Below are 18,369 nucleotides of genomic sequence, written 5' to 3'. Positions count from 1 at the left end.
GACCACACGGCTCCCCGCAGCGCTGCGGCACAGCGCCAGACATGGTGCCAGGCACAGCGCACAGCCCCCACGGTGCTGGCAGGGGCTCGGCAGCAGGAGCCAACCCCCCGGCACGCCGCCCTGCCCGACGCTTAGCGGGGCACCCGAGCAAAACTGTTCGACATCACTTCCCAGTGGGGAGCCCACTCAGGCAAACAAACCCTGGCTGCATTAATCTCCACCGCCAGAGCCCAGAGGGCCGGTGGCGGGGAGGCCGAGGCTATTACCACGCTCCCATTCTCCCTCCTAATCCTGACTTCACACTTTAACCTGATTGAGCCTTGTTTGGAGAGCTGGCTCCCTGCGCGCCGCCAGGGGATTAGGGCCGGACGCAGCAGGGAGGTAATCGCTTCCTAGTGGTGTCGGCCCCGTGGCCCCTGAGCCCCCCACCGCCTGCCAAGAGTGCTGTGGGGATTGGCAGCCTCCAGTTTGGGGCTCCCCGTGCCATAGATCCTCATGCCATAGACGCCTGTACCGTAGATCTCCGTGCCATAGATCCCCGGGGCCATGGCTCCTCAGCTTGGCTGGGGTGAGTGAGGTGAGCACTGGAGGGGCCCCCATATCCTACACAGGCTTTTTGGACCAGGAGAGATGCTCCCACACGCCAGACTATGGGTGCTGCACTGGATGAGGTCCTGTCAGAGAAGCCTATGAGCTCCCCAGGACACCTGGGACGGACCATCAGCCACACAAGCACGGTGCTGTGATGCATCCTGCTGTCCCCATGTGTGCCATTTGTCCCAGGGCACAGGGTCAGACAGCAGGGGCTGCCCCACTAGCACAGCTCACACCACCTCCACCGCCTGACAGATGACAGGAGCAATTGCAAAGGGGACAGAACGAGCCTGCTGCATCACAGGAGATCAATAGACCCATCAGCACTCACATCAGCTGCTGACAGCCATGTCCCACTGGGGTTCCCTGACACAGCCCTGCAGGCGCAGGTGAGAAGTGGCTGCACCCAGCGCCAGCACCCTGCAGTGCCAGCATGATGTCAGGCTGCTGGATTTTTAATGGGCCCCGCCAGTCCAGCTGCCAGCAGGACCAAAGGGATGGGGCAACACCATCTCTGCCTCCAAGTGCCACCCCTGAGGTCAGCAGGGGTCTACGCACTGCCAGCTGCCATCCACCACCCGCTGTGTGTGGGACAGTGGAGCTCAAAGCATTGGTGCTAATAACAGAGGAAAGAGATTATGTGGCTTCTGGAAGCATCACCTGGGCACGGCCACCACTCAGCTGGCAGGGACTGTCACCAACCAGAATCCCTCCTCCCATCAGCCTGCTGCAGAAGGACCTGCAGCACACCCCAACCCCACCTCACTCATGAGGGATGTGAACCCAGGGTGACCCTGATGCTGGCACCCCTTCCCCAGCCACAACTCTAACCTCTTTCTGCCCCTCATGGGGCTGCTCCTATGGAGGTTGAAGGGCAAGCAGCTGGCTGGTACAGGGAGCATCCATCCATCCTCCCATTGGCAGCCGGAGCGGGAGCTTCGTCAGGTGGCCCCAGCCACTGACAATTATGTACTGAGTAAATCGATGGGCTATAATTGGACTATTAAGATCTCATTATCCTCCTGGCTCCTGGTGCCGCAGCCCGCAGCGTACTGGGGAGACCATGACCTGCCCGCAGCCAATGAGGCTGTGTGCTGCTCCATGAGCCTGGCCACACAGTGGGGGTGGGATGCACAGCGCTATGTGCCCATCGCTGCACCCCAACATGCAACCTGGGCAGCTCCAAGCTGTGCAATTGTCCTGCCAAGGGGACAGGTGGATGGCCAGCAACGACATGCAGCCTCCCAGTGCCAACAGCAACTGTGGCAAGTGGTGGTGCACCAGGGGCGCCAGGACTCAACGTGGGCACAGGAGGACATGGGGATGCGCAATGTCCACACTGTTTGTGCAGTCCAGGTTTTGCTGAGCGGCTCCTGCGTGGGCTGAGCTGCACATACAGAGGCACAGGGCCTCAGCTCCGCAGGAGGGCGGGTGTTGTGCTAACAGAGGAGCTGGCTGACGAATAGAGGAGAGGGTGGGCGGGAGAGCGAGGGGAACAAAACATCTGCCACCCACCCTGGAGCCTCTTCAGAGGGGGAAACAAGTTAAAAGCAGCAGCTCTAATAGCAACACAAGCAAAATAACAAGCCGCACGCCCTGTTTGGCTGTCACCGCCCCCTCCCCATGCCGTCCCTTTGTTCCAGCAGCTCCTTACCCATGGAAGGGGAGTGGGCATGCGGCCCGACGCACAGCCTACGTGGCTCCAGGGTGCCCATCGCAGCCCCATACACCGTGCCGTGCTGGGCTGTGCTGGGTGCGGGCATTCTGCCATGCCGGGAGCCGTGCTGGGCACAGGGTAGCATTGCACCCTGCAGCACGCAGCCTTGCAACGCTCCTCCAAGGCGTAAATGAAAAAGCAAACAGCTCTTCTGCCGAGCCCTGTGGGGAGCTGGCTGGGCCTCTCGTTAGCAGCCTTGTCCCGGGGTTTGCTGAGCTCAGAGCTAATTGACTCCCAGCCTCTCAGGCTTTTAATTGCTAATAAGTGTGAAGCCAGCCCTGCCAGCCCTCCTGGATTCCTCCGAGGTGTGAATGAAGCTGAACCAGGCAGCCCGAAACCAGCCAGGCTGAGCCACCCGGCTAAGCGAGGAGCTGCAATGCCGGGGCTCACCCCTGCCGGAGCAGCACTCCTGCGGTGGCAGCTCCCAGCCCTGCTCCCACCTCTGGGAAGGGGCAATGCAAACTCCCCCCACCGTGGTGGCACGGTGCTGCTCTGCACCCCTTTGTCTCTTCCCCTAAAACCACTCAAATTCCAACACATGTGGGCTAAAAATACAGCCCGGTCTGCCAGGGGCTCTGCCTGCTCCTGCGTCTCTTGGATGATTCTACCCAACTTAATTACATTCATGGGTATGAAATCACCAGTAAGTAATTAGACAGCCCCGTTCCCACTTAATACGCCAAAAGCTGCCTCCTAATTAAATATTATAGGGATTTAAAAGCATTTCTGACAACATATTAGATATGTAAAATGCTGCAAATTAGCCGGCTCCGCCACTGAAACGCTGCCAGGGAACAATGCGTCTTCGCGGCTGGGAAGAAATCTGGGACATCGCTTGATGTAAATTGGGAGAAGGGCCCATTCTTCTGGCACTGCTTCTCAGTGGGGTTTGGGGTTGGTGAAGCACAAAGGCTGCAGCCCTTTCGGTGGCATGCAGTGTGAACATCCCACTGGCAACCTAACATGGGGTGAGCCATCCCCCCTACACCCCCTCTGGCTAAAAAGCAGATGGCTTCGGGCTCATCCTCACATGCAGCCCATGCACGTGGGAGCGTTGGGATGGATCCAAGGGCCATGGGATGCTGCTGGGCAATGTAGCCCAGCCTGGCTCATAGCTGTGCCAGTGCAGGGCTCTTCCCCTGAAAGCAATACAGAGATCAGGAGGTTTGTAACAGAAACAGCTGGGAGCAAAGGAGGGGAACAGCACCAGGTCTGCAAACTCACAGGGTGTTTGAAATTCACACTTCAAAGTTAATATCCAGCAGCCTGGGCTGCCTTTTCTGCATGTGGAGGCAGGGAGCAGGACAGCTCCTACTGCAAAAGCTGGGTATTCCCCACAGAAGCATAGCTCAGAGCCAGGCTGGGATAGGGGATGCAATCTCAAACCAGGCCAGGCTGAGCATGATAATGCCCTCTTGCTAAACCCCTGGGATTCAGCATCTAAGTGCATCAAAGATGGGCTTTGGGCCGGCTTAAAAAGACACCCTGATAGAAAATCTGCCACGACAAGATCCCTCCAGCCATCTGCAGCCTCTGTGCAGCATCCCAGAGCCTTGCACAGGGCAGCAACTGGAGACAAACCTCCCTCTGCAGCTGGGCACCGAGCCCTCTGCTCAGCCCTGAGCTGGTGCAGAACCCCCTTATCCCAGCCTCATACCTGAGATCCAGGGACTGACGGGCATGAAGATGCTGTACACAGCTGGGGAAGTGGTCCCACCGCCTGCTTTGAGGTAGGAAAGGGATGTGCAGCAGCACTGCCAACAGCCTGTGCCCCTCATTATTTTTTCACTGCAAGAACTATCCTATCCCTTATCAATAATTCACAGGTACAAACGATAATGCTCACTGCCCTGGTCTGGGAGCCACATGCTCCTGGCAAGGGGGATGAGGCTGGGGTGATTGCTATTGTTAATGTGTGCTTTGGGGGGAGGGGGGAGGAGGGAAGGATAAATATTTAACACTGCATCTCTGAGCAAACATCCATGAGGGCTGAACACGGGCTGTAGACAGAGCTGTTCCCTATTAGCATGCTTAAAGCTATCAGAGCAGGAGGACCCCCCCCTTCAGTGCTCAGCCTTGAGAGGGCTGTTGGAATACAGCCCTTTCCTGCCCATTCCCCTGTGCAGACCACAGAGATTGTTACCTTGGGCAGGAGTACCCCCAGGTCCCCGCAGGGGCTGTACCTCAGGCCCTACCTTGGTGCTGCTGGGTGGTCACGCTGTGAGGCAGCATCACAAAAGGGACACAAAGAGCCACACACCGCTTCCTCTCCAGGCCTTTCTTTTTGCCATGTCGAAGGGCAGCTTGGTGTGTAATTCCCCAGGGTGGGAGGGGAGAATAGGTGCCTTTGTTGAAGAGGCTGGAGGGTGAAAAAAGAAAAAACCACCCACAAAAAAAAACAAAAAAAACCCAACAAAACAAGAACAAAACCCAAGCCCAGCCACATGGACAGGAACACAAAGATCCCCGGAGCGTGCAGAGGAATTCCTGCAGGCAGAGGACTGGGGAGCAGCGGGCTGCAAAGGACACTGTGTCCACCTCCTTCCCTCTGAGTGCTCAGTGTTGAGCAGCTCTCTTTGGTTCAGAAGCTGGATTTATGCCTATTCCATATTTGTCTGCTCTCAGCCCCCAGCTAACAAGCAATTTTATGCTATTTGTCTTTATTTTCCCTTTTATTTATTTATTTTTAAGAGAATTAGTGACACGTTTACATTCAGGCTTCTCCCCTCACAGGTATGCATGGGCAGTGATGAAATCCCTCCTAGCCTCCTCCCACAAGCACTAAATAGGCCAAACACCGCAGTTCCCCTCACTTGGAGGCAGCTTTTCCAGATCCCCCAGTGATCACTGTCTCATTTCCCAGCATCTCTGAAGCCTGGGCCCCAAAGCAGAAGCACCGCTCACATCCCACGCAGTGACCTCCATCCCATTCTGCCCACCCATCTCCTCTAACCCCACATCCCACAGCAGGCTGTGTCGCTGCTAAGTCATTTCCAGCATCCCCAGATGCTGCTCCCTGCCTTGGAGCCCTGACCTACATTTTTCCCAGCTGAAGGACCTCGCGTGCGGCTGATGACAGTGTGGGTGTTACAGCAGAGCTGTGTGCTCCCGTTCATGCTGTAGGATGGGCGCTGTGCTGCATCACCAGCCCCAGTCCTTTCCCCATCTGTCCAAACCCGTGGTTTCTTCCCCAGTCACATTGCTTGCACAGCACTCACCATACACTGGAAGAGCGAGGGGCAGCCAAAGGGTTGACCAAACCCAATGTTGTCACCAAGGGATGGGGAACCCAATGGGGGAGGAGCAGAGCCTGGCCGTGATTTCCCTGTGAGGCCACCGGTGAATCACTCTGTCAGAGCTGCTATGCTGATTTTGCAGAATATTAATGTTTTCACTGCCATATCCTTCAGGCAAGAGGAAAATGACTTGCAGAAGTCTCGGTATATCATGTCAGCGCTGGCGCTACTTATCAACCCAATTTGTCAGCTCGTCAAAAAAAAAGAAAAAAAAAAAAAAAAAGAGAGAGATCTGGTTTGTTTGACGAGAGCAATTTTCCATGTGGATTGGCATTAATTATCCTTTAATTCCTCCCTGATTGCCGTCCGTGTCGCTGTTGCCGCTGGGACTGGCAGTGCTGCACTCACCCCAATGTAGGACCTGCTGCTCTCCAGGCAAGGAGTGGGCTCTGTGTGTCCCTATGGGGTCCTGTTGGGATAGGGAACTGCCTGCCCTGCCAGACCCTTTCTCCCCAGGACTGGGAGCTTCCTGGAGAAGCCAAGCTTTGCTTTCTCTCTGGTTAACCCCCCAGCTGGGGTTGGATTGTGAGGCTGTTTCCCAGTCCAGGATGCCCATCTGGAAGCCATTAGGCACCTTTAATCCCCCTCATCCATTCTGGTGCTGTCTGAGCTCCCCCCAGCCCAACGCACACAAACGCTACCATTGAAGCAGTTAATTTAAACAAATTCTGCCCAGCCGCCACCTTGAGCGGCGATGAAAAAGCCGAATGGAGCAACTCAAAGCCAAGGGGGGAGAATGAGAAAAAAAATGAAAGGAAAAAAAAAAAAGAGAAAGAAACCCACTCGGATACCCAGAAAGACCAGCTGCATCCTCCCGTCCCAGCCAGTCCTCCCCTCTCGCAGGCAATCAGATAGCATGCAGGCTGTGTAATTGGATGGCAAAGGATAGAGAGAGACATCTTAAAGCTCGGGTCTAATCTCATTAACACCCGGCTGCGGGGATGCTGTGAAATTGCGGGATGCAGGAATGAGCAACACGCTGCTGTGCCCATGGGGAAGAGAGCAAGCGAGGCGGAGCAGGATGAGGAAATGCCTCCGGTCTGAGAGCAAGTGATGGAAATGCCACCGAGCATTGGGAATATTGGCTTTTCCCTTTTCATCCTGTATGCAAAAGCCACTGCCACAGACCAGCACATATCCAGCAAAACACATGGATGTACGTGGCAGCCTGTGGCAAATCTGGACTTTGAGCCCCCTAAAAGACACCCCAAGTGGGTGCCACAATGGGATCAGTCCCCATCCCGCACCCCCAGGACCCTGTTGCCCAGGCGACCCACAATAATGCTGGCCCCTGGGAAAAAGCATCCCAAGCCCAGGACTTGGCTTGGGGGGGGGGGAGATGCCCACCCACCTGTCGGGCTGAGGGCTGGACAAAAGCCCCTTTGAGTGCCACAGCCCCCATTGCTGTGCACAGGGATGCAGGTTCCAAAGTGGCACTGGATGGGTCTGGGGGCTGAGAGTGGTTTTTGGGGGGCTGTTGGAACCATCACTACTCAAACACTCAAAGGACGGCCGAGCTCCTCTCACCTGAAGAAAACCTCTCGCCTCCAGCCCTGGGATCTGAACAACTCCCCTCTGAACAGATCTGCCCCAAACTCCTTCTCCCACCAGAGCGAGGGTGGGGGGAGGTGAGGAACACATTGCATGCCCCTACCGCCATTTCCTGGTTTATGGACAAGAGAGCGAGACATCTTTGGTTACAAACGGCTCCCTCGGGAGCAGTAAAAATTTATCCAGCTTTTCCTGTCCCGAAGCGAAATACACACACAAACGGGGACCGGCGCCTCAGGGAGGTGCAAAAACCTGCGGGAGGGGGTGGGTATGACCCTGTAATCCACAGCTCTTATGGGGGACTACGGCGGTCGATATCTGGCTGGTTAAGTGAGGATAAGCCTGGGATGATCATTCATTTAGCACAGCCAAAGAACCAGCCTACACCTCCCCAAACCCACCCCCATACACGACACATCACCAACCACATCTGCGGGATATGCGTGCCGGGGCACTGAGTTACCATCTCCATTAAAAGCACCACACAATGCTCCTTTCTCTCATGTCCTGGAAATCAAACTACCAAAGGAAAATTCTGCTCACAATGCTTTAAAATTGCTTTGAGCCTTCCTATGAACAGAGCCATTAAAGCAGGAGGGAGGAAATGCCTTTCTTCTGCCACCAAAACTCACAGACAAAGGGATCCGCTCCTGAGAGCACTTTTTAACTCTTTCAGAGGAACAAAGGTGACATGGGGAACAGTGCAGGCAGCGAGGGCTGCAACATGCAGTGCTCCCATGCACCCAGCACTGGGAAGACAGGTCTTTGCTGTCCGCTCATTTTCCTTGGAGGTAGATTCCCATTTGCTGGGGCAGGGAGGTGAGCAGGGCTGCCCTGCATGGGACAACACACAGAGGGGCCCTCTTGCTTCATCTCCTTTGCCTTAATAGCATTGGGAAAGTTAAATCCGAGCTGTGTACCAGTGCTGAGAGGCAGTGTGGTAGAACTGAGGGGTGAGCACGGTGCCAGCATGAGGGTGGGAAGCGCCGGGGCACCACAGCAGCCCCTCGCCGCCTGCCTGGCAGCATCCCTGCGAGGTCACCTCCCCACCTATTAGTGGCACATTTGTTTCCCCGCGTTTCCTTAGAGCTGTCACGAGCCACACTGACTCTTTGTTCCTGGGGGCTGCGGCGGGGCCTCTTTTCCCCCTCCCCAGCTGGCGGGGGGGGGAGTCCTGCCTCACATAGACCCCACAGCCCCCTCAGCCATTCCCCTCCTGATTGGTATTCGGGGGGACGTATCCCAGCCCAACCCCCCCCAGCCCTGCTCTGTCCCCGACAGAAGGGTCTTTGTCGGAGAGCACAGGGGGATCCAGCACCCGGAGCGGCCATACTGCACAGCGTCCCCTGCACCCGGACAACGACATCGGGGCACACCACCTCACCCCAATGTTTCTCCATCTCTCCCACCCAGGGTTTCTGAGAAGCGGTCACTGGTGCAGTCTCGCAAGCAACGCCTCCCACGCACAGCCAGCCCCATCCGAGCGGGGCCCGCTTTGTTATCCCTTCCTCCGACAGCTCCTTTTTCACTTGTCACCCTGTTTTGCTACTATGCAGCTCACAGCTTCCTCCTGCACAGTCGCGGTCTCCTTCTGAAGGAGGCAATTTGCATTTTCTCAAGTTATTTATCATCGCCTGATTTTTTCCCTGCCTGCCTTCAAAGGGGCAATTTGGGCTGTGTTGGGGCCAGACACAGGAGTGGCAGCGAGGAACTGCCCCATAGCTCACTGCAATGCCCCTTCCTCTATCAGAGCACCCAGCTGCAGAGGTCACCTTCTTGCCTGGGTGATTTTCCCCATTGGAAGCAAAGATGCATGTTTTATCAGGTCGCCACTTTGCGGGAGACGCACCCCCAGCCTGCCGCGCTTTGTTCTTCCGTCCGGCGCTGACAGTTTAATTAAACCCGGTTTGAGATGGGGTCACCTGGGTCAGGCGCACTCCAGCAAAACCTCAGATCAGTGCCATTTCCAGCCAGAGGCGCTGCTTAATGAGCTGTCCGCTCGTTAGGGCGGGCAGGGATAAGGGAGGCCATGCAGCATCCCTTGCCACCATGGGTCCTGCATGGCCCTTTTGCTGCCACTTCCCCTGGAACCACCCTGGGGGCACCAGGGCAGGATCCAGCCCCACACACAGCTCTCTGCATCCAAACCCCCAACCCATCCATTATCTTGATGAACAAATGATCTCTACAGCCCAGATCTGAGCAACTCATTGCAGCTTGTGGAGAGCTGGGAGCCCACAAAGCACCACCAAACTGGGTTCAGTTTTGATGCCATGATTCAGGAGGTGGAAGAAGTCTCCCTCCATCCTGACCTGAGCAAGGTTCTCCTCTCTGTGCCTGCAAGAGATCCCCATGGCCATTGTATGGCCAGGGACAGGGAGGGGGTGGTGGGGCCACCCCAGATCCATTTCATAAGGTCAATAAGCACAGAGCCTGGCGGAGAGGCTCCGATTTCAGCTCAAGCAGAGCCAATTTCAATTTACCTTGAACCCATTCCCCACTGACTCATACCCCCACAGCCCAAGCCATGCTTGCTGCAGTTTCAAAGTGTCCTTATGACCTCCAGCATCACTGCAGCAGCACGGTTTCAGATCTCACCTCCCGCTAAGGCAGCGTGACTGGGCGTCTAGACGAGCTCTGCACTGGGCACCCCTTCCCTGCCGTCCCCAGCACAGTCCTGAGTAACAAAGCCGCCAGAAGAGCCAGCAGCAGGTCCCCTGCTCCCCAAGGGATGCTCCAGGGACCCGGTACCGCCTAGTGCAGGAGGCTGCAGAACTCAATGGAAACATTAATGTTTTGCAGTGTTTTTGTTGCACAACGGGCGGCTGGAGGATGGGCCGTTGCTGGCGCCGTGCTACGGCACAGCTGAGCTCAACAAATGCCATTTGATAATTAATTGAACGCCTGTGCTATCAGCTGCCATTACCTAGGCCCATCACTGGCTCTCGGCCACCATTTCACACATCCCACGCTGGCAAACCCACACGGTGGTTTAACCCTTCATTAAACACCGGCAACCGATTCCTGGCACCAGCCACAGCCAGCATTGCCCCCAGGCACAGCCACATCCTGGCAGCATGGGGACCAGAGACGTAGAGCATCCATCCACGCTCAGCGCCCAGCCCAAGCCACCACAAGTTTAGGACAGGGCAAAAATAATCAACAACAAATTCCCCCAGGGGCTGCCCCTCCTGCCCCACACATCCTTGGCAAGGGAGGTACTCACAGCCTGGACAGAGCCTGGTTGTGCTGGAAGAGGAGCTCAGGCAGGGTATGCAGCTGGTTGCGGTTCAGTCGTCTGTAGGAAGGAGGAAAGGGTCATGATAAGGGGGGAAAGCAGCCAGTCTCACCCAGGATACAGCTTTGGGTCGCTCCTGCTCCCAGGTGATGGGAGCCAACTGGGCATTAATAGATTTACACACAATATTGCAATTATGCAGACAGGACTCCAAGCTGTTAAATGCTGATTGCTGTTTAACTGCACTGTTAACCTGCTGCTCACTCAGCTCCTAATATTTGCTTGAGCAGCCTTGATGTGGTTTAAGCTGCTGAGCTATTTTATTGAATGCTGAACTGTAGCTTAGAGCTCCCTGGTTCACATGCAGGACGCAGCTGATAACAATGGTAGTGATTTGTGTTTAACCTGCCCCTCACCTCAAAGGCATCAGAAAGGGCTTTAAGATCTGTAGACACAGCAATAGGTTTGCTACCCACACTGCTGTGCATCAGTGATGCTGTTTGAAGTCAAGCAGCACAGATGTGCTACGGGTTAATGCAAAAAGTAAAGGATGCTTGCAATGAGCAGAACTGGCTGCCCCGTGCCACCCGCCCGCACACCACCACTCACAGCCGCTCCAGCTCCTTCATGTCATCAAAGGCACCACGCTCCACCACACTGATCTGGTTTTCCATCAGCTGCCTGCAGAGAAGTACATGAAAAGAAGGGGTTGGCTTTTGAAAGTATAGTCCCCAACCAAACCCAACCCAGCCCAACCACTCCCAACCTAACTCAACTCAACTCATTCCAGATCACCCTACTCCTATCCAACCTCTTTCTCCCCACTGGAAGGCCACCATGCCCCAGCCCAAGGCTGATGCCAACCAGCAGTTACCCCCAGAGGACTCAGCCCCATCCCTATCTCCCCTGGGTGCCGCAGGCTGATCTTGCTTCCTGCTGGGAACTCACAGGACACGGAGCTGCTTCAGACCAGAGAAGTCATTCTTGTGGATACGAGTGATGTTGTTGCCATTGAGCTCCCTAGGAAGAAAAGAGGTAGAGGTCAGCGTGGAAGCACTCAGGAGCCATGCAGCTACCTGGAAACTTCCCACAAAAAGAACAGGCAAGGGCCAAAGTACAGCTGTGACCACTGCATCCTTCATTGGGAATGGCTGCTGGCCCTGGAGAGGACAGAGCCCACAGACTGCGGCCAGCAGTGCACAAACTTGCATTGCTCAGGGACCACAGAGCAGTAAGAGGTGCCCTGCCCTCCCAGCATGCCTGTCCCCATGCTAATGCCCCCACAGGACAGGCATTCTGCAGCCATCATAAATGCAGTGTGCAGCCCAACGAGGCCAGCAGCTCCTGCCTGGATGTAAATTGTCTCATGGGGCAATGCAGCAAACGTCTGGCAGGCTCATCCTGAATTCATGGAGCCACTCAGAGAGGGCAGGAGCAATGAGAAAACCAACAGCTGCCCCCCAGAAAAGTAAGATCGCTCCAAGCACACAGCTGCAAGTCACCCACAGGCATTAGAATGGGTTCAGTGCTCAGCCATCTCACACCACTGAAACAACCATCAGGAGAATAAGTCACACTCCAAGGACTTCTGGCAGCCCAGTCAGCTCCTGTGTCCCACCTCTTGGTGGAAATAAGGAAGAAAAGCTTTTGGAAGAATGGTCCCCAACCCATCTCAGCCCAATCCATTCCAACTGAGCCCATCCCAACCCATTCCATTTCAGCCTCTCTCTCCATCCCAACCTGACACCTGCCTCCACCAGTTCCACGGCCATGCGAGAAGCTGGGGTCATTGCCGGGATGGCCCCAGAGGCAGCAAGCAGCGTGTAGGGCCGCCCGGTACAGCCTGCGCAGCCGCGCACCCCGGGGTGCTACCATTGTCCTACTGAAACGGCTGATAATGGCTAATGAGTTCCAGCTCGGCGTTATAGCCTCATAATTACACAGCTATTCAGCGGCTGAGATTGCCAGGCTCCTGCCATTATCCAGCCGTGTGTGCCTGTGTTGGGAAGGAGGCGGGGGGGGGCACGTTACTAGGACACAGATGAATGCAAGCGGGGAATGAATAGAGGCTCCCCAGCCCCAGCGATTAAACCGAAACCCATGCTTGGGCTCTGCAGCCCCCTGGCTCGCTCTGCATGGCACCAGGCTGCGGCAAATGATGACCCTCACAGCAAAGTGGGAACGAACAGCAGGTAAAGCTTACTTGTAAGGATGCCGAGGCAACCCTGCTATTTAACTTCATGCCATTTTTCCCTCCTCCATTCCCCTCGCAGATAAATCACAGCCTGCCCTGCCCAGTGCACTGGCTTCTCATGTCCAGCTGCATGCTGTGCCACCGTGCTTCCCTCCACACGGCGCTTGGGGACCGCCTGGCAGCGCTTCTGGGCAAGTCATTTTCATTGCAACCTTGAAGTTTCAGAACCCCCTTCTATTTCTCCCCAGGAAGAGGAAAGTCATTACAGCAAGCGATCCCCTTGCGTCGTCGCTGGCGGATCATCCCGCTCCCAGATGGGATGTCGGCGCTGCGCAGGGCTCATTTGCTGGATTTGCATAGTCTGGGTTTATATTTGGTTTCTATCTTTGGATGGCTTTTTCTGCTCCCAGGGGCTCTGCTGTGTCTTTTCTCTTTGCAGAGCCTGAGCTACACCATCTCTGCTACAAACTCAGAGAGTGCAAATGCTGAGCAGTAATTCTTTAAGCACAGCCAACGCAAGCAATATTTCCCCCGGTGCTGATTTACTGGGGAGGCACAGTGCTGGAGGCAGCACAGCCTATTTGTGCCTCACTGCAAAGCATCCCCTTTTGACACACACAGCCCAAGCTCCAGCACACTCACATCTCTCCCAGCCTGGTGTCATCAGCAAACACCATAAGCAGCTCTCTTCCCTCTAATGGGGACGCCAAGGAGAACAAGACCCCAGGCTGACCCCCTGTGCTCAGCACTGGGGGACAGAACAGCTGTAACCTTTCATCCTACACTTTTATTGCATTTTTCAAGACTTTCTGAGATTTCAGCTGGCTGCTTGAATGCCACTGGGCCACAGCGCAGGCTGTGAGCTGCAGAGCCATCCACAGCCCTGGTGAAACAAATCCCCCCCAGTGCCAACACAGAGGGATCCTCACCGCACAGATGCCCCACGGAGCAGGGCTCTGCTCTATCTGGGCTCATTGCAGAACAATTGCTCTTTGGTGAAGAAGAAACCAAGCCCACAGCACCGGCCCCCAGAGCACACGAGGTACTGCGTAAGCTTTTATGAGGTACTAACCCAGGTTAGCGTCGCGATAAATTTTTAAGCGCTACAAACAGCATTGATTGTGCCACCAGCACCGAGGAACGGAAAGGCTTTCTGCTCTCCCTAAGCTCTCTCTGGGGTTTTCATGCCAGAGCCATTAGCTGCTGGCAGTCGGATGCACAGCATCGTGGTGCATCTTCTCCAACCACTCTCTGCTCTACAAGGTGCAAGCTTGCCCACACCTCACTTTGCTCAGCCCTCCTCCCAGCATGGGGACAGCAGGACACAAGCATCCCACTGCTGGGATGGGGATGCTGGTGTCTGACCCCCAGCTCCAGGTCTTCCATGGTATCTTGCATTGGGACTGGAGCTTCCCTCCCACTGCAAGCCATGCGGGGGAATGCATTGTGCCCCTGCCTCCCCAGCTCCGTGTGCTGGGAGCTCACTTCTCTCCCACTCGCTGTGCCAAGGGCTGCTCCTTGGCTGCATCGCTTGAAAAATTCATCTTCCCTTTTTTCTGATCTTCCTCCTCCTAGCAGCCTCTCTCCCCCATAGGATGCTCTCCTCTGCTATTTTGAGAGGCGAGTGCATCCGACACGCACGCCAGGAAGGCAGGCGTTCAGCAGAGCCTTGGAGCCTGGATGCCCCAGCTCCCCTCCGCAGGCTGCACTCCCCCCGAGCTTCCTCATTTTATAGCACACACAAACCACCCCGTGCTTCTACCAGAGGAAAATTCATTAGAAAACATCGACAGAGGAAACAATGAAACAGGGGAGCATGAAACTCAAGGCAAATGCATGCAGTGTAATGAGCCCGGCTGTGCAGTGTGTACAGCTGTGAGCATGGGGTGCTTCCTGCACCGCGGCCACCAATGCTCCGGGGCTGCAGCAGTGGCATTTGCAAGCGCACACAAGGGGCCAGCAATTAAGCCGCGAGCAGCTTCCCTTCCTCAGCACAATGCATCACCCCAGAGGAGCAAAGTGGCAGCACGTTTAAGGCAAAAATATCTGTTTTAAAGGATGCTATAAAACAGAAGCGGGGAAGGGTTTATAGGGAAGCAATTGCTGTGCGGGGTGAGAAGTGGTCACCAGAGGCCAATCCGCCAGGCTTTATTGCCTGTTACCCGTGACTTCTCCCAACCAGGGGACAATAGATCCTCCACTATCAGCCTCAGCTCCATCAATACAAACACCACATAGTTTTTTAAACTAATATTTTTCCAGCATGCAATTCCACGGAGAGCGAGAACACAGCGTTACCATGGCAATATATAGACAGCATCTGCCTTGGACGTAGCTGAAGGGAGAAATTGGAATAGAATTGCAAATTTCCTCTGTCCAGGAAGGCTCCTAAGGAAGCACAGCGCTGGGCTGGCGGTGATGGGGTGCCGTGGCGTGCACAGTGAGGCTCAGCCCATCGGAGAGGGGGAAAAGGGGAGAGAGGGGCAGTGCTCTGCCATCAGCTGAAAACTTCCAAAGCAGAAGCAAGTGCAAGGCAATCAGGCTCAATTGAGCCCTCATTAGCAAATAGCCGTGCTGGAAGCAGCCATTTGACGGCGGTGAATTTGCACCGATCCTGCAGCTACAGGGAGAATTACTCAACAAGAGCTATCTGCTCTTCGGAGGCGCTGCCAGAGAAAGCCACCAAAGGGTGTGATCCAGAAGCGATGTGAGCTCAGACCTCATCCCGGGTGCTGCTGCCCCGACCCCATACAGCAGCACCCAGCACCGCCCAGGGGGCACTGCAGGACGGCTGGGAGAAAGCCTGCTGCCTGCAGACGCCGTGCCAGATGCGTGGTGCAACAGGCGGCCAGCCTGGCAGCGGGGACAGCCTGCTCCTGCTGCATAGCCCGGGGGCGTGAGGTTGCAGCTTCTTTCTGAGGAATCTGAACTGGCTGCTGAGCTGCTCCACCGCAAACACATTGCTTGGAGGTGGGACCTGCTCTGCACAGACACCTTGAGCACCTGCGAGGGTGTGCAATAATGCTGTGAGTAGTTTCCTGGCAAACAACGCCCACGAGAGAGCAACACGTCTACCTCAGCCCAGCCGCCAGGTCTGACTGCAGAAGCTGCACGAGAATACAGAAACCCCACACCACCTCATAGAGATGGGCAGGGTGCCCAGCAGGTCATCAGATACAAGCGGGACCAAGGGAAGATGTGCCCGTGGGGCAGCAGTGAGACACCTCAGGGTCACAGCACATCCATCCCCTTCATTAGAGTGATGCTGAGCACAGCCCAGTGTGGAGCAGCTGCTGCAAAGCCCACTGTGCTCCCCAGGGAGTGAATAGGGCTGGTGCAGGAGTGGCTGTGCCCAAGCCATGCTCCAGACCTGGGCACCCCAGAGCTTGCAAAACAGCTCTATAGGACAGCAGCTCGTAGTCATGGGGTAATAATCGCTTGGAGGAGGATAATTATGGCAGAAGAGAAAACCCCATGAAAGCAGTGCCCTGCAGAGCTGGCGCTGGGTGCAGTCAGGGCAGCTGCCAGGCTGCTTGTATGCAGTCCCTGCCTGCCAGCCCCAGCTGCAAGCACAGGGCACGTTCACAGACCAGTGAGCAGCAGAGCACAGCACTGGGGTCGGAGGAGCAGTGTGTGGCTGTCACGGGGCCACTGCTCAGGGTGCGTACTGACAGGGGGCACCCGCTGTCCCCAAGTGGAGGAGAGAGGCTGGGAGCAGCCCCAGTGGGAGCGGGTGCACCCGTATACCAGGAATCTATATGGATGCACTGTGACTGCACTCCATAGGATAAAAGTTCTCCCTGTGGGGGTCCACTACAGACATCTGAGGACCCCTCAACATTTATGAGAGGGGGGGCTCAGCAGGGGGATGCTGGTGCAGGGGACTCGTGGGGCTGAAGGCTGCTCACACTGCAGAGCGCAAAAAGCACGGGGATGGGACCCGATCCCCGGCACCACACATATCATTTCCAGGAAGGATTCCCAGGGACAAAGGGGCGCAAAGGAGCTCAGGATGGTGAGGACCCACGGGAAGCCCCCTCCAGATGCACGGGTGCCCAAGGACAGGTCACAGTGTGGACAGCTGGGTACCTGCTTGCAGGCACACGTCTTCACACACACGGGCACCGTTGTAAACGTGCCCTGGAGCAAGCAAGCCCCTGGGCGCTGTTCTGACCCCCCGCCAGCTCCACACATTACACACGCGGGACCCCTTGTACATCCCTCCCACAGCCACTATACACTCACGCTGCCCCGCTGGGCTCTAACACACGCACAGATCCCTTCTCTCCGCCACGGTTGGGACGCTGCGGGCGCACCCGCTCCACGCACGTCCCCTCGGACTCCCGCTCGCAGCCCCCCGACGGTTCCCGCCGCCGCACCCCGCACAAAGGAGCCCCGCGGTACTCACAGGCGCTCGGTGCCGCGGGGGATGCTCTTGGGCACGGCTCGAAGGGCCGTACCGTGGCAATCCACCGTGGTGCCGCTGCAGGCGCAGAGCGGCGGGCAGGCTGCGGCGCGGCCCCGGCACAGCGCGGCGAACGCCAGGAGCCAGGCGGCGGCCCGCAGCCCCACCGGGACCCCCGCTGCACCTCCGGAGGTCGGGGCCGCGCCGGGCGGCACCGCCATGGCAGCGGGCAGCTAAACGGAGAGAGCGCTGCGCATCACCGGGCGCGCGGCTCGATTTGGCACGGCGCAGCCCCGTCGAAGCGCGCCCGCACTCCTCACTGCCGCCCCATCCCGCAGCCCAGGCACAACCTCCGCGTTGGCTCCTCCCTCCCTCCGCCCTGCCCGCCCCACCGAGCCCCCCCCCACTCGGTGCCGCCGCCCCTCCCCGCGCCCCCGGCACGGTAGTGGGAACCGTCGGGGCTGTGTGCCGCGCTAAGCACGCGGCTCCGCTCGGAAGGCTTGGGGCGGGCAGAGGACGGGGAAGGAGAGGTAGGACACGGCAGCCGCATCCTCTCCTTGGAGGGTACGAAAAGCTCCTGCAGCCCCGGGTGCTCCAGGCGCAGCTGGACCATTTCCCAATCCCTCTCCCCACGAGCTCTGTCCCCATCGGCCTGGTGAGACGGGAGAGGTGCCGAGTCCCTCTCGCAGGGAACCTTCAGCCGTGTTCGAGCGCAGCTCAGCTCTGTTCTTTGCCCCATGCACAGAACAGCAAATCTTACAGTCCCGGCTGAGGTGCTGTCCGCATCCTTTTCCATTCCAAGGGAAAATTTCAATAAGTAAAGCAACAAAAAAGCCTTTATGACCAATCCACCAAAAAAGCAAAACATACCTGTTTCAATGCCAAGAAACACAAAACAAAAAGAAACCACGAAGCCAAGAAATCTTCTGAGCTCAGCCCCAAACTGTTGACGTTTTAGAACCATGAATGTTGCATTCAGGTCCACAGGTGAGAAGCAGGAGGGTGTAACTGGGAGGGCTAATGTTAACAATGACACCTGCAGAACCTCCCAGCTGTAGGGAAAGCTGCAGGCATTTTGTAACAGCAGGCAGAGCCCTGGCTGCTGGAGCAACTGCTGCAGCTTTCCTTGGAGGAGGAATGCAGGGATGGCAGCAGGTTCTGAGGCCAGGAACACCTCTTAAATCAGTGCCGCTCCATACAGCGCAGAACAAACCAATGGTCCTTAAGCAGAAAGAGTGAAGGGATTGCTCAGGGTCTCCCTCTGAGCAAGAGCTACCTTGCACACATGGAACTGCACCGGGCTGGCGTGGACTGGCAACCCTTTCCCATCCAAAATGCTGGCTCCCATCATCTGTCTGCATTTTTGTGACATCT

General features: G+C 56.5%; 2 protein-coding genes across 2 annotated transcripts in view; both read right to left on the bottom strand.

The window, feature by feature from the left end:
* SLIT1 (slit guidance ligand 1) overlaps positions 1-17,331 on the bottom strand; it is a 30,633-nt gene extending 13,302 nt beyond the window's left edge. The window contains exons 1-4 of the mRNA XM_015867116.2: positions 16,999-17,331; positions 11,345-11,416; positions 11,006-11,077; positions 10,385-10,456 (exon numbers count right to left, since the gene is read on the bottom strand). Of these exons, the coding sequence (XP_015722602.1) occupies positions 10,385-10,456; positions 11,006-11,077; positions 11,345-11,416; positions 16,999-17,216 (434 nt within the window). The 5' untranslated portion in view covers positions 17,217-17,331. The remainder of the gene's footprint in view (positions 1-10,384; positions 10,457-11,005; positions 11,078-11,344; positions 11,417-16,998) is intronic.
* LOC116653633 lies at positions 147-10,375 on the bottom strand. The gene is made up of 2 exons (XM_032445627.1): positions 5,530-10,375; positions 147-4,670 (listed from the first exon to the last, which is right to left on the bottom strand). Exon 2 carries the CDS (start codon positions 2,936-2,938, stop codon positions 2,006-2,008), a length of 933 nt encoding a protein of 310 aa, XP_032301518.1. The 5' UTR covers positions 2,939-4,670; positions 5,530-10,375; the 3' UTR covers positions 147-2,005.
* Positions 17,332-18,369: the final 1,038 nt, after the last annotated feature.

This window comes from Coturnix japonica, chromosome 6, assembly GCF_001577835.2.
Source record: "Coturnix japonica isolate 7356 chromosome 6, Coturnix japonica 2.1, whole genome shotgun sequence".
NCBI classification, from domain to species: domain Eukaryota; kingdom Metazoa; phylum Chordata; class Aves; order Galliformes; family Phasianidae; genus Coturnix; species Coturnix japonica.
This window is presented reverse-complemented; position numbering and strand designations above follow the sequence as displayed.

Coding starts and splice junctions, on each gene's coding strand:
- LOC116653633 (XM_032445627.1), bottom strand. CDS start 2,938: ATGAATGTAATTAAGTTGGGTAGAATCATCCAAGAGACGCAGGAGCAG.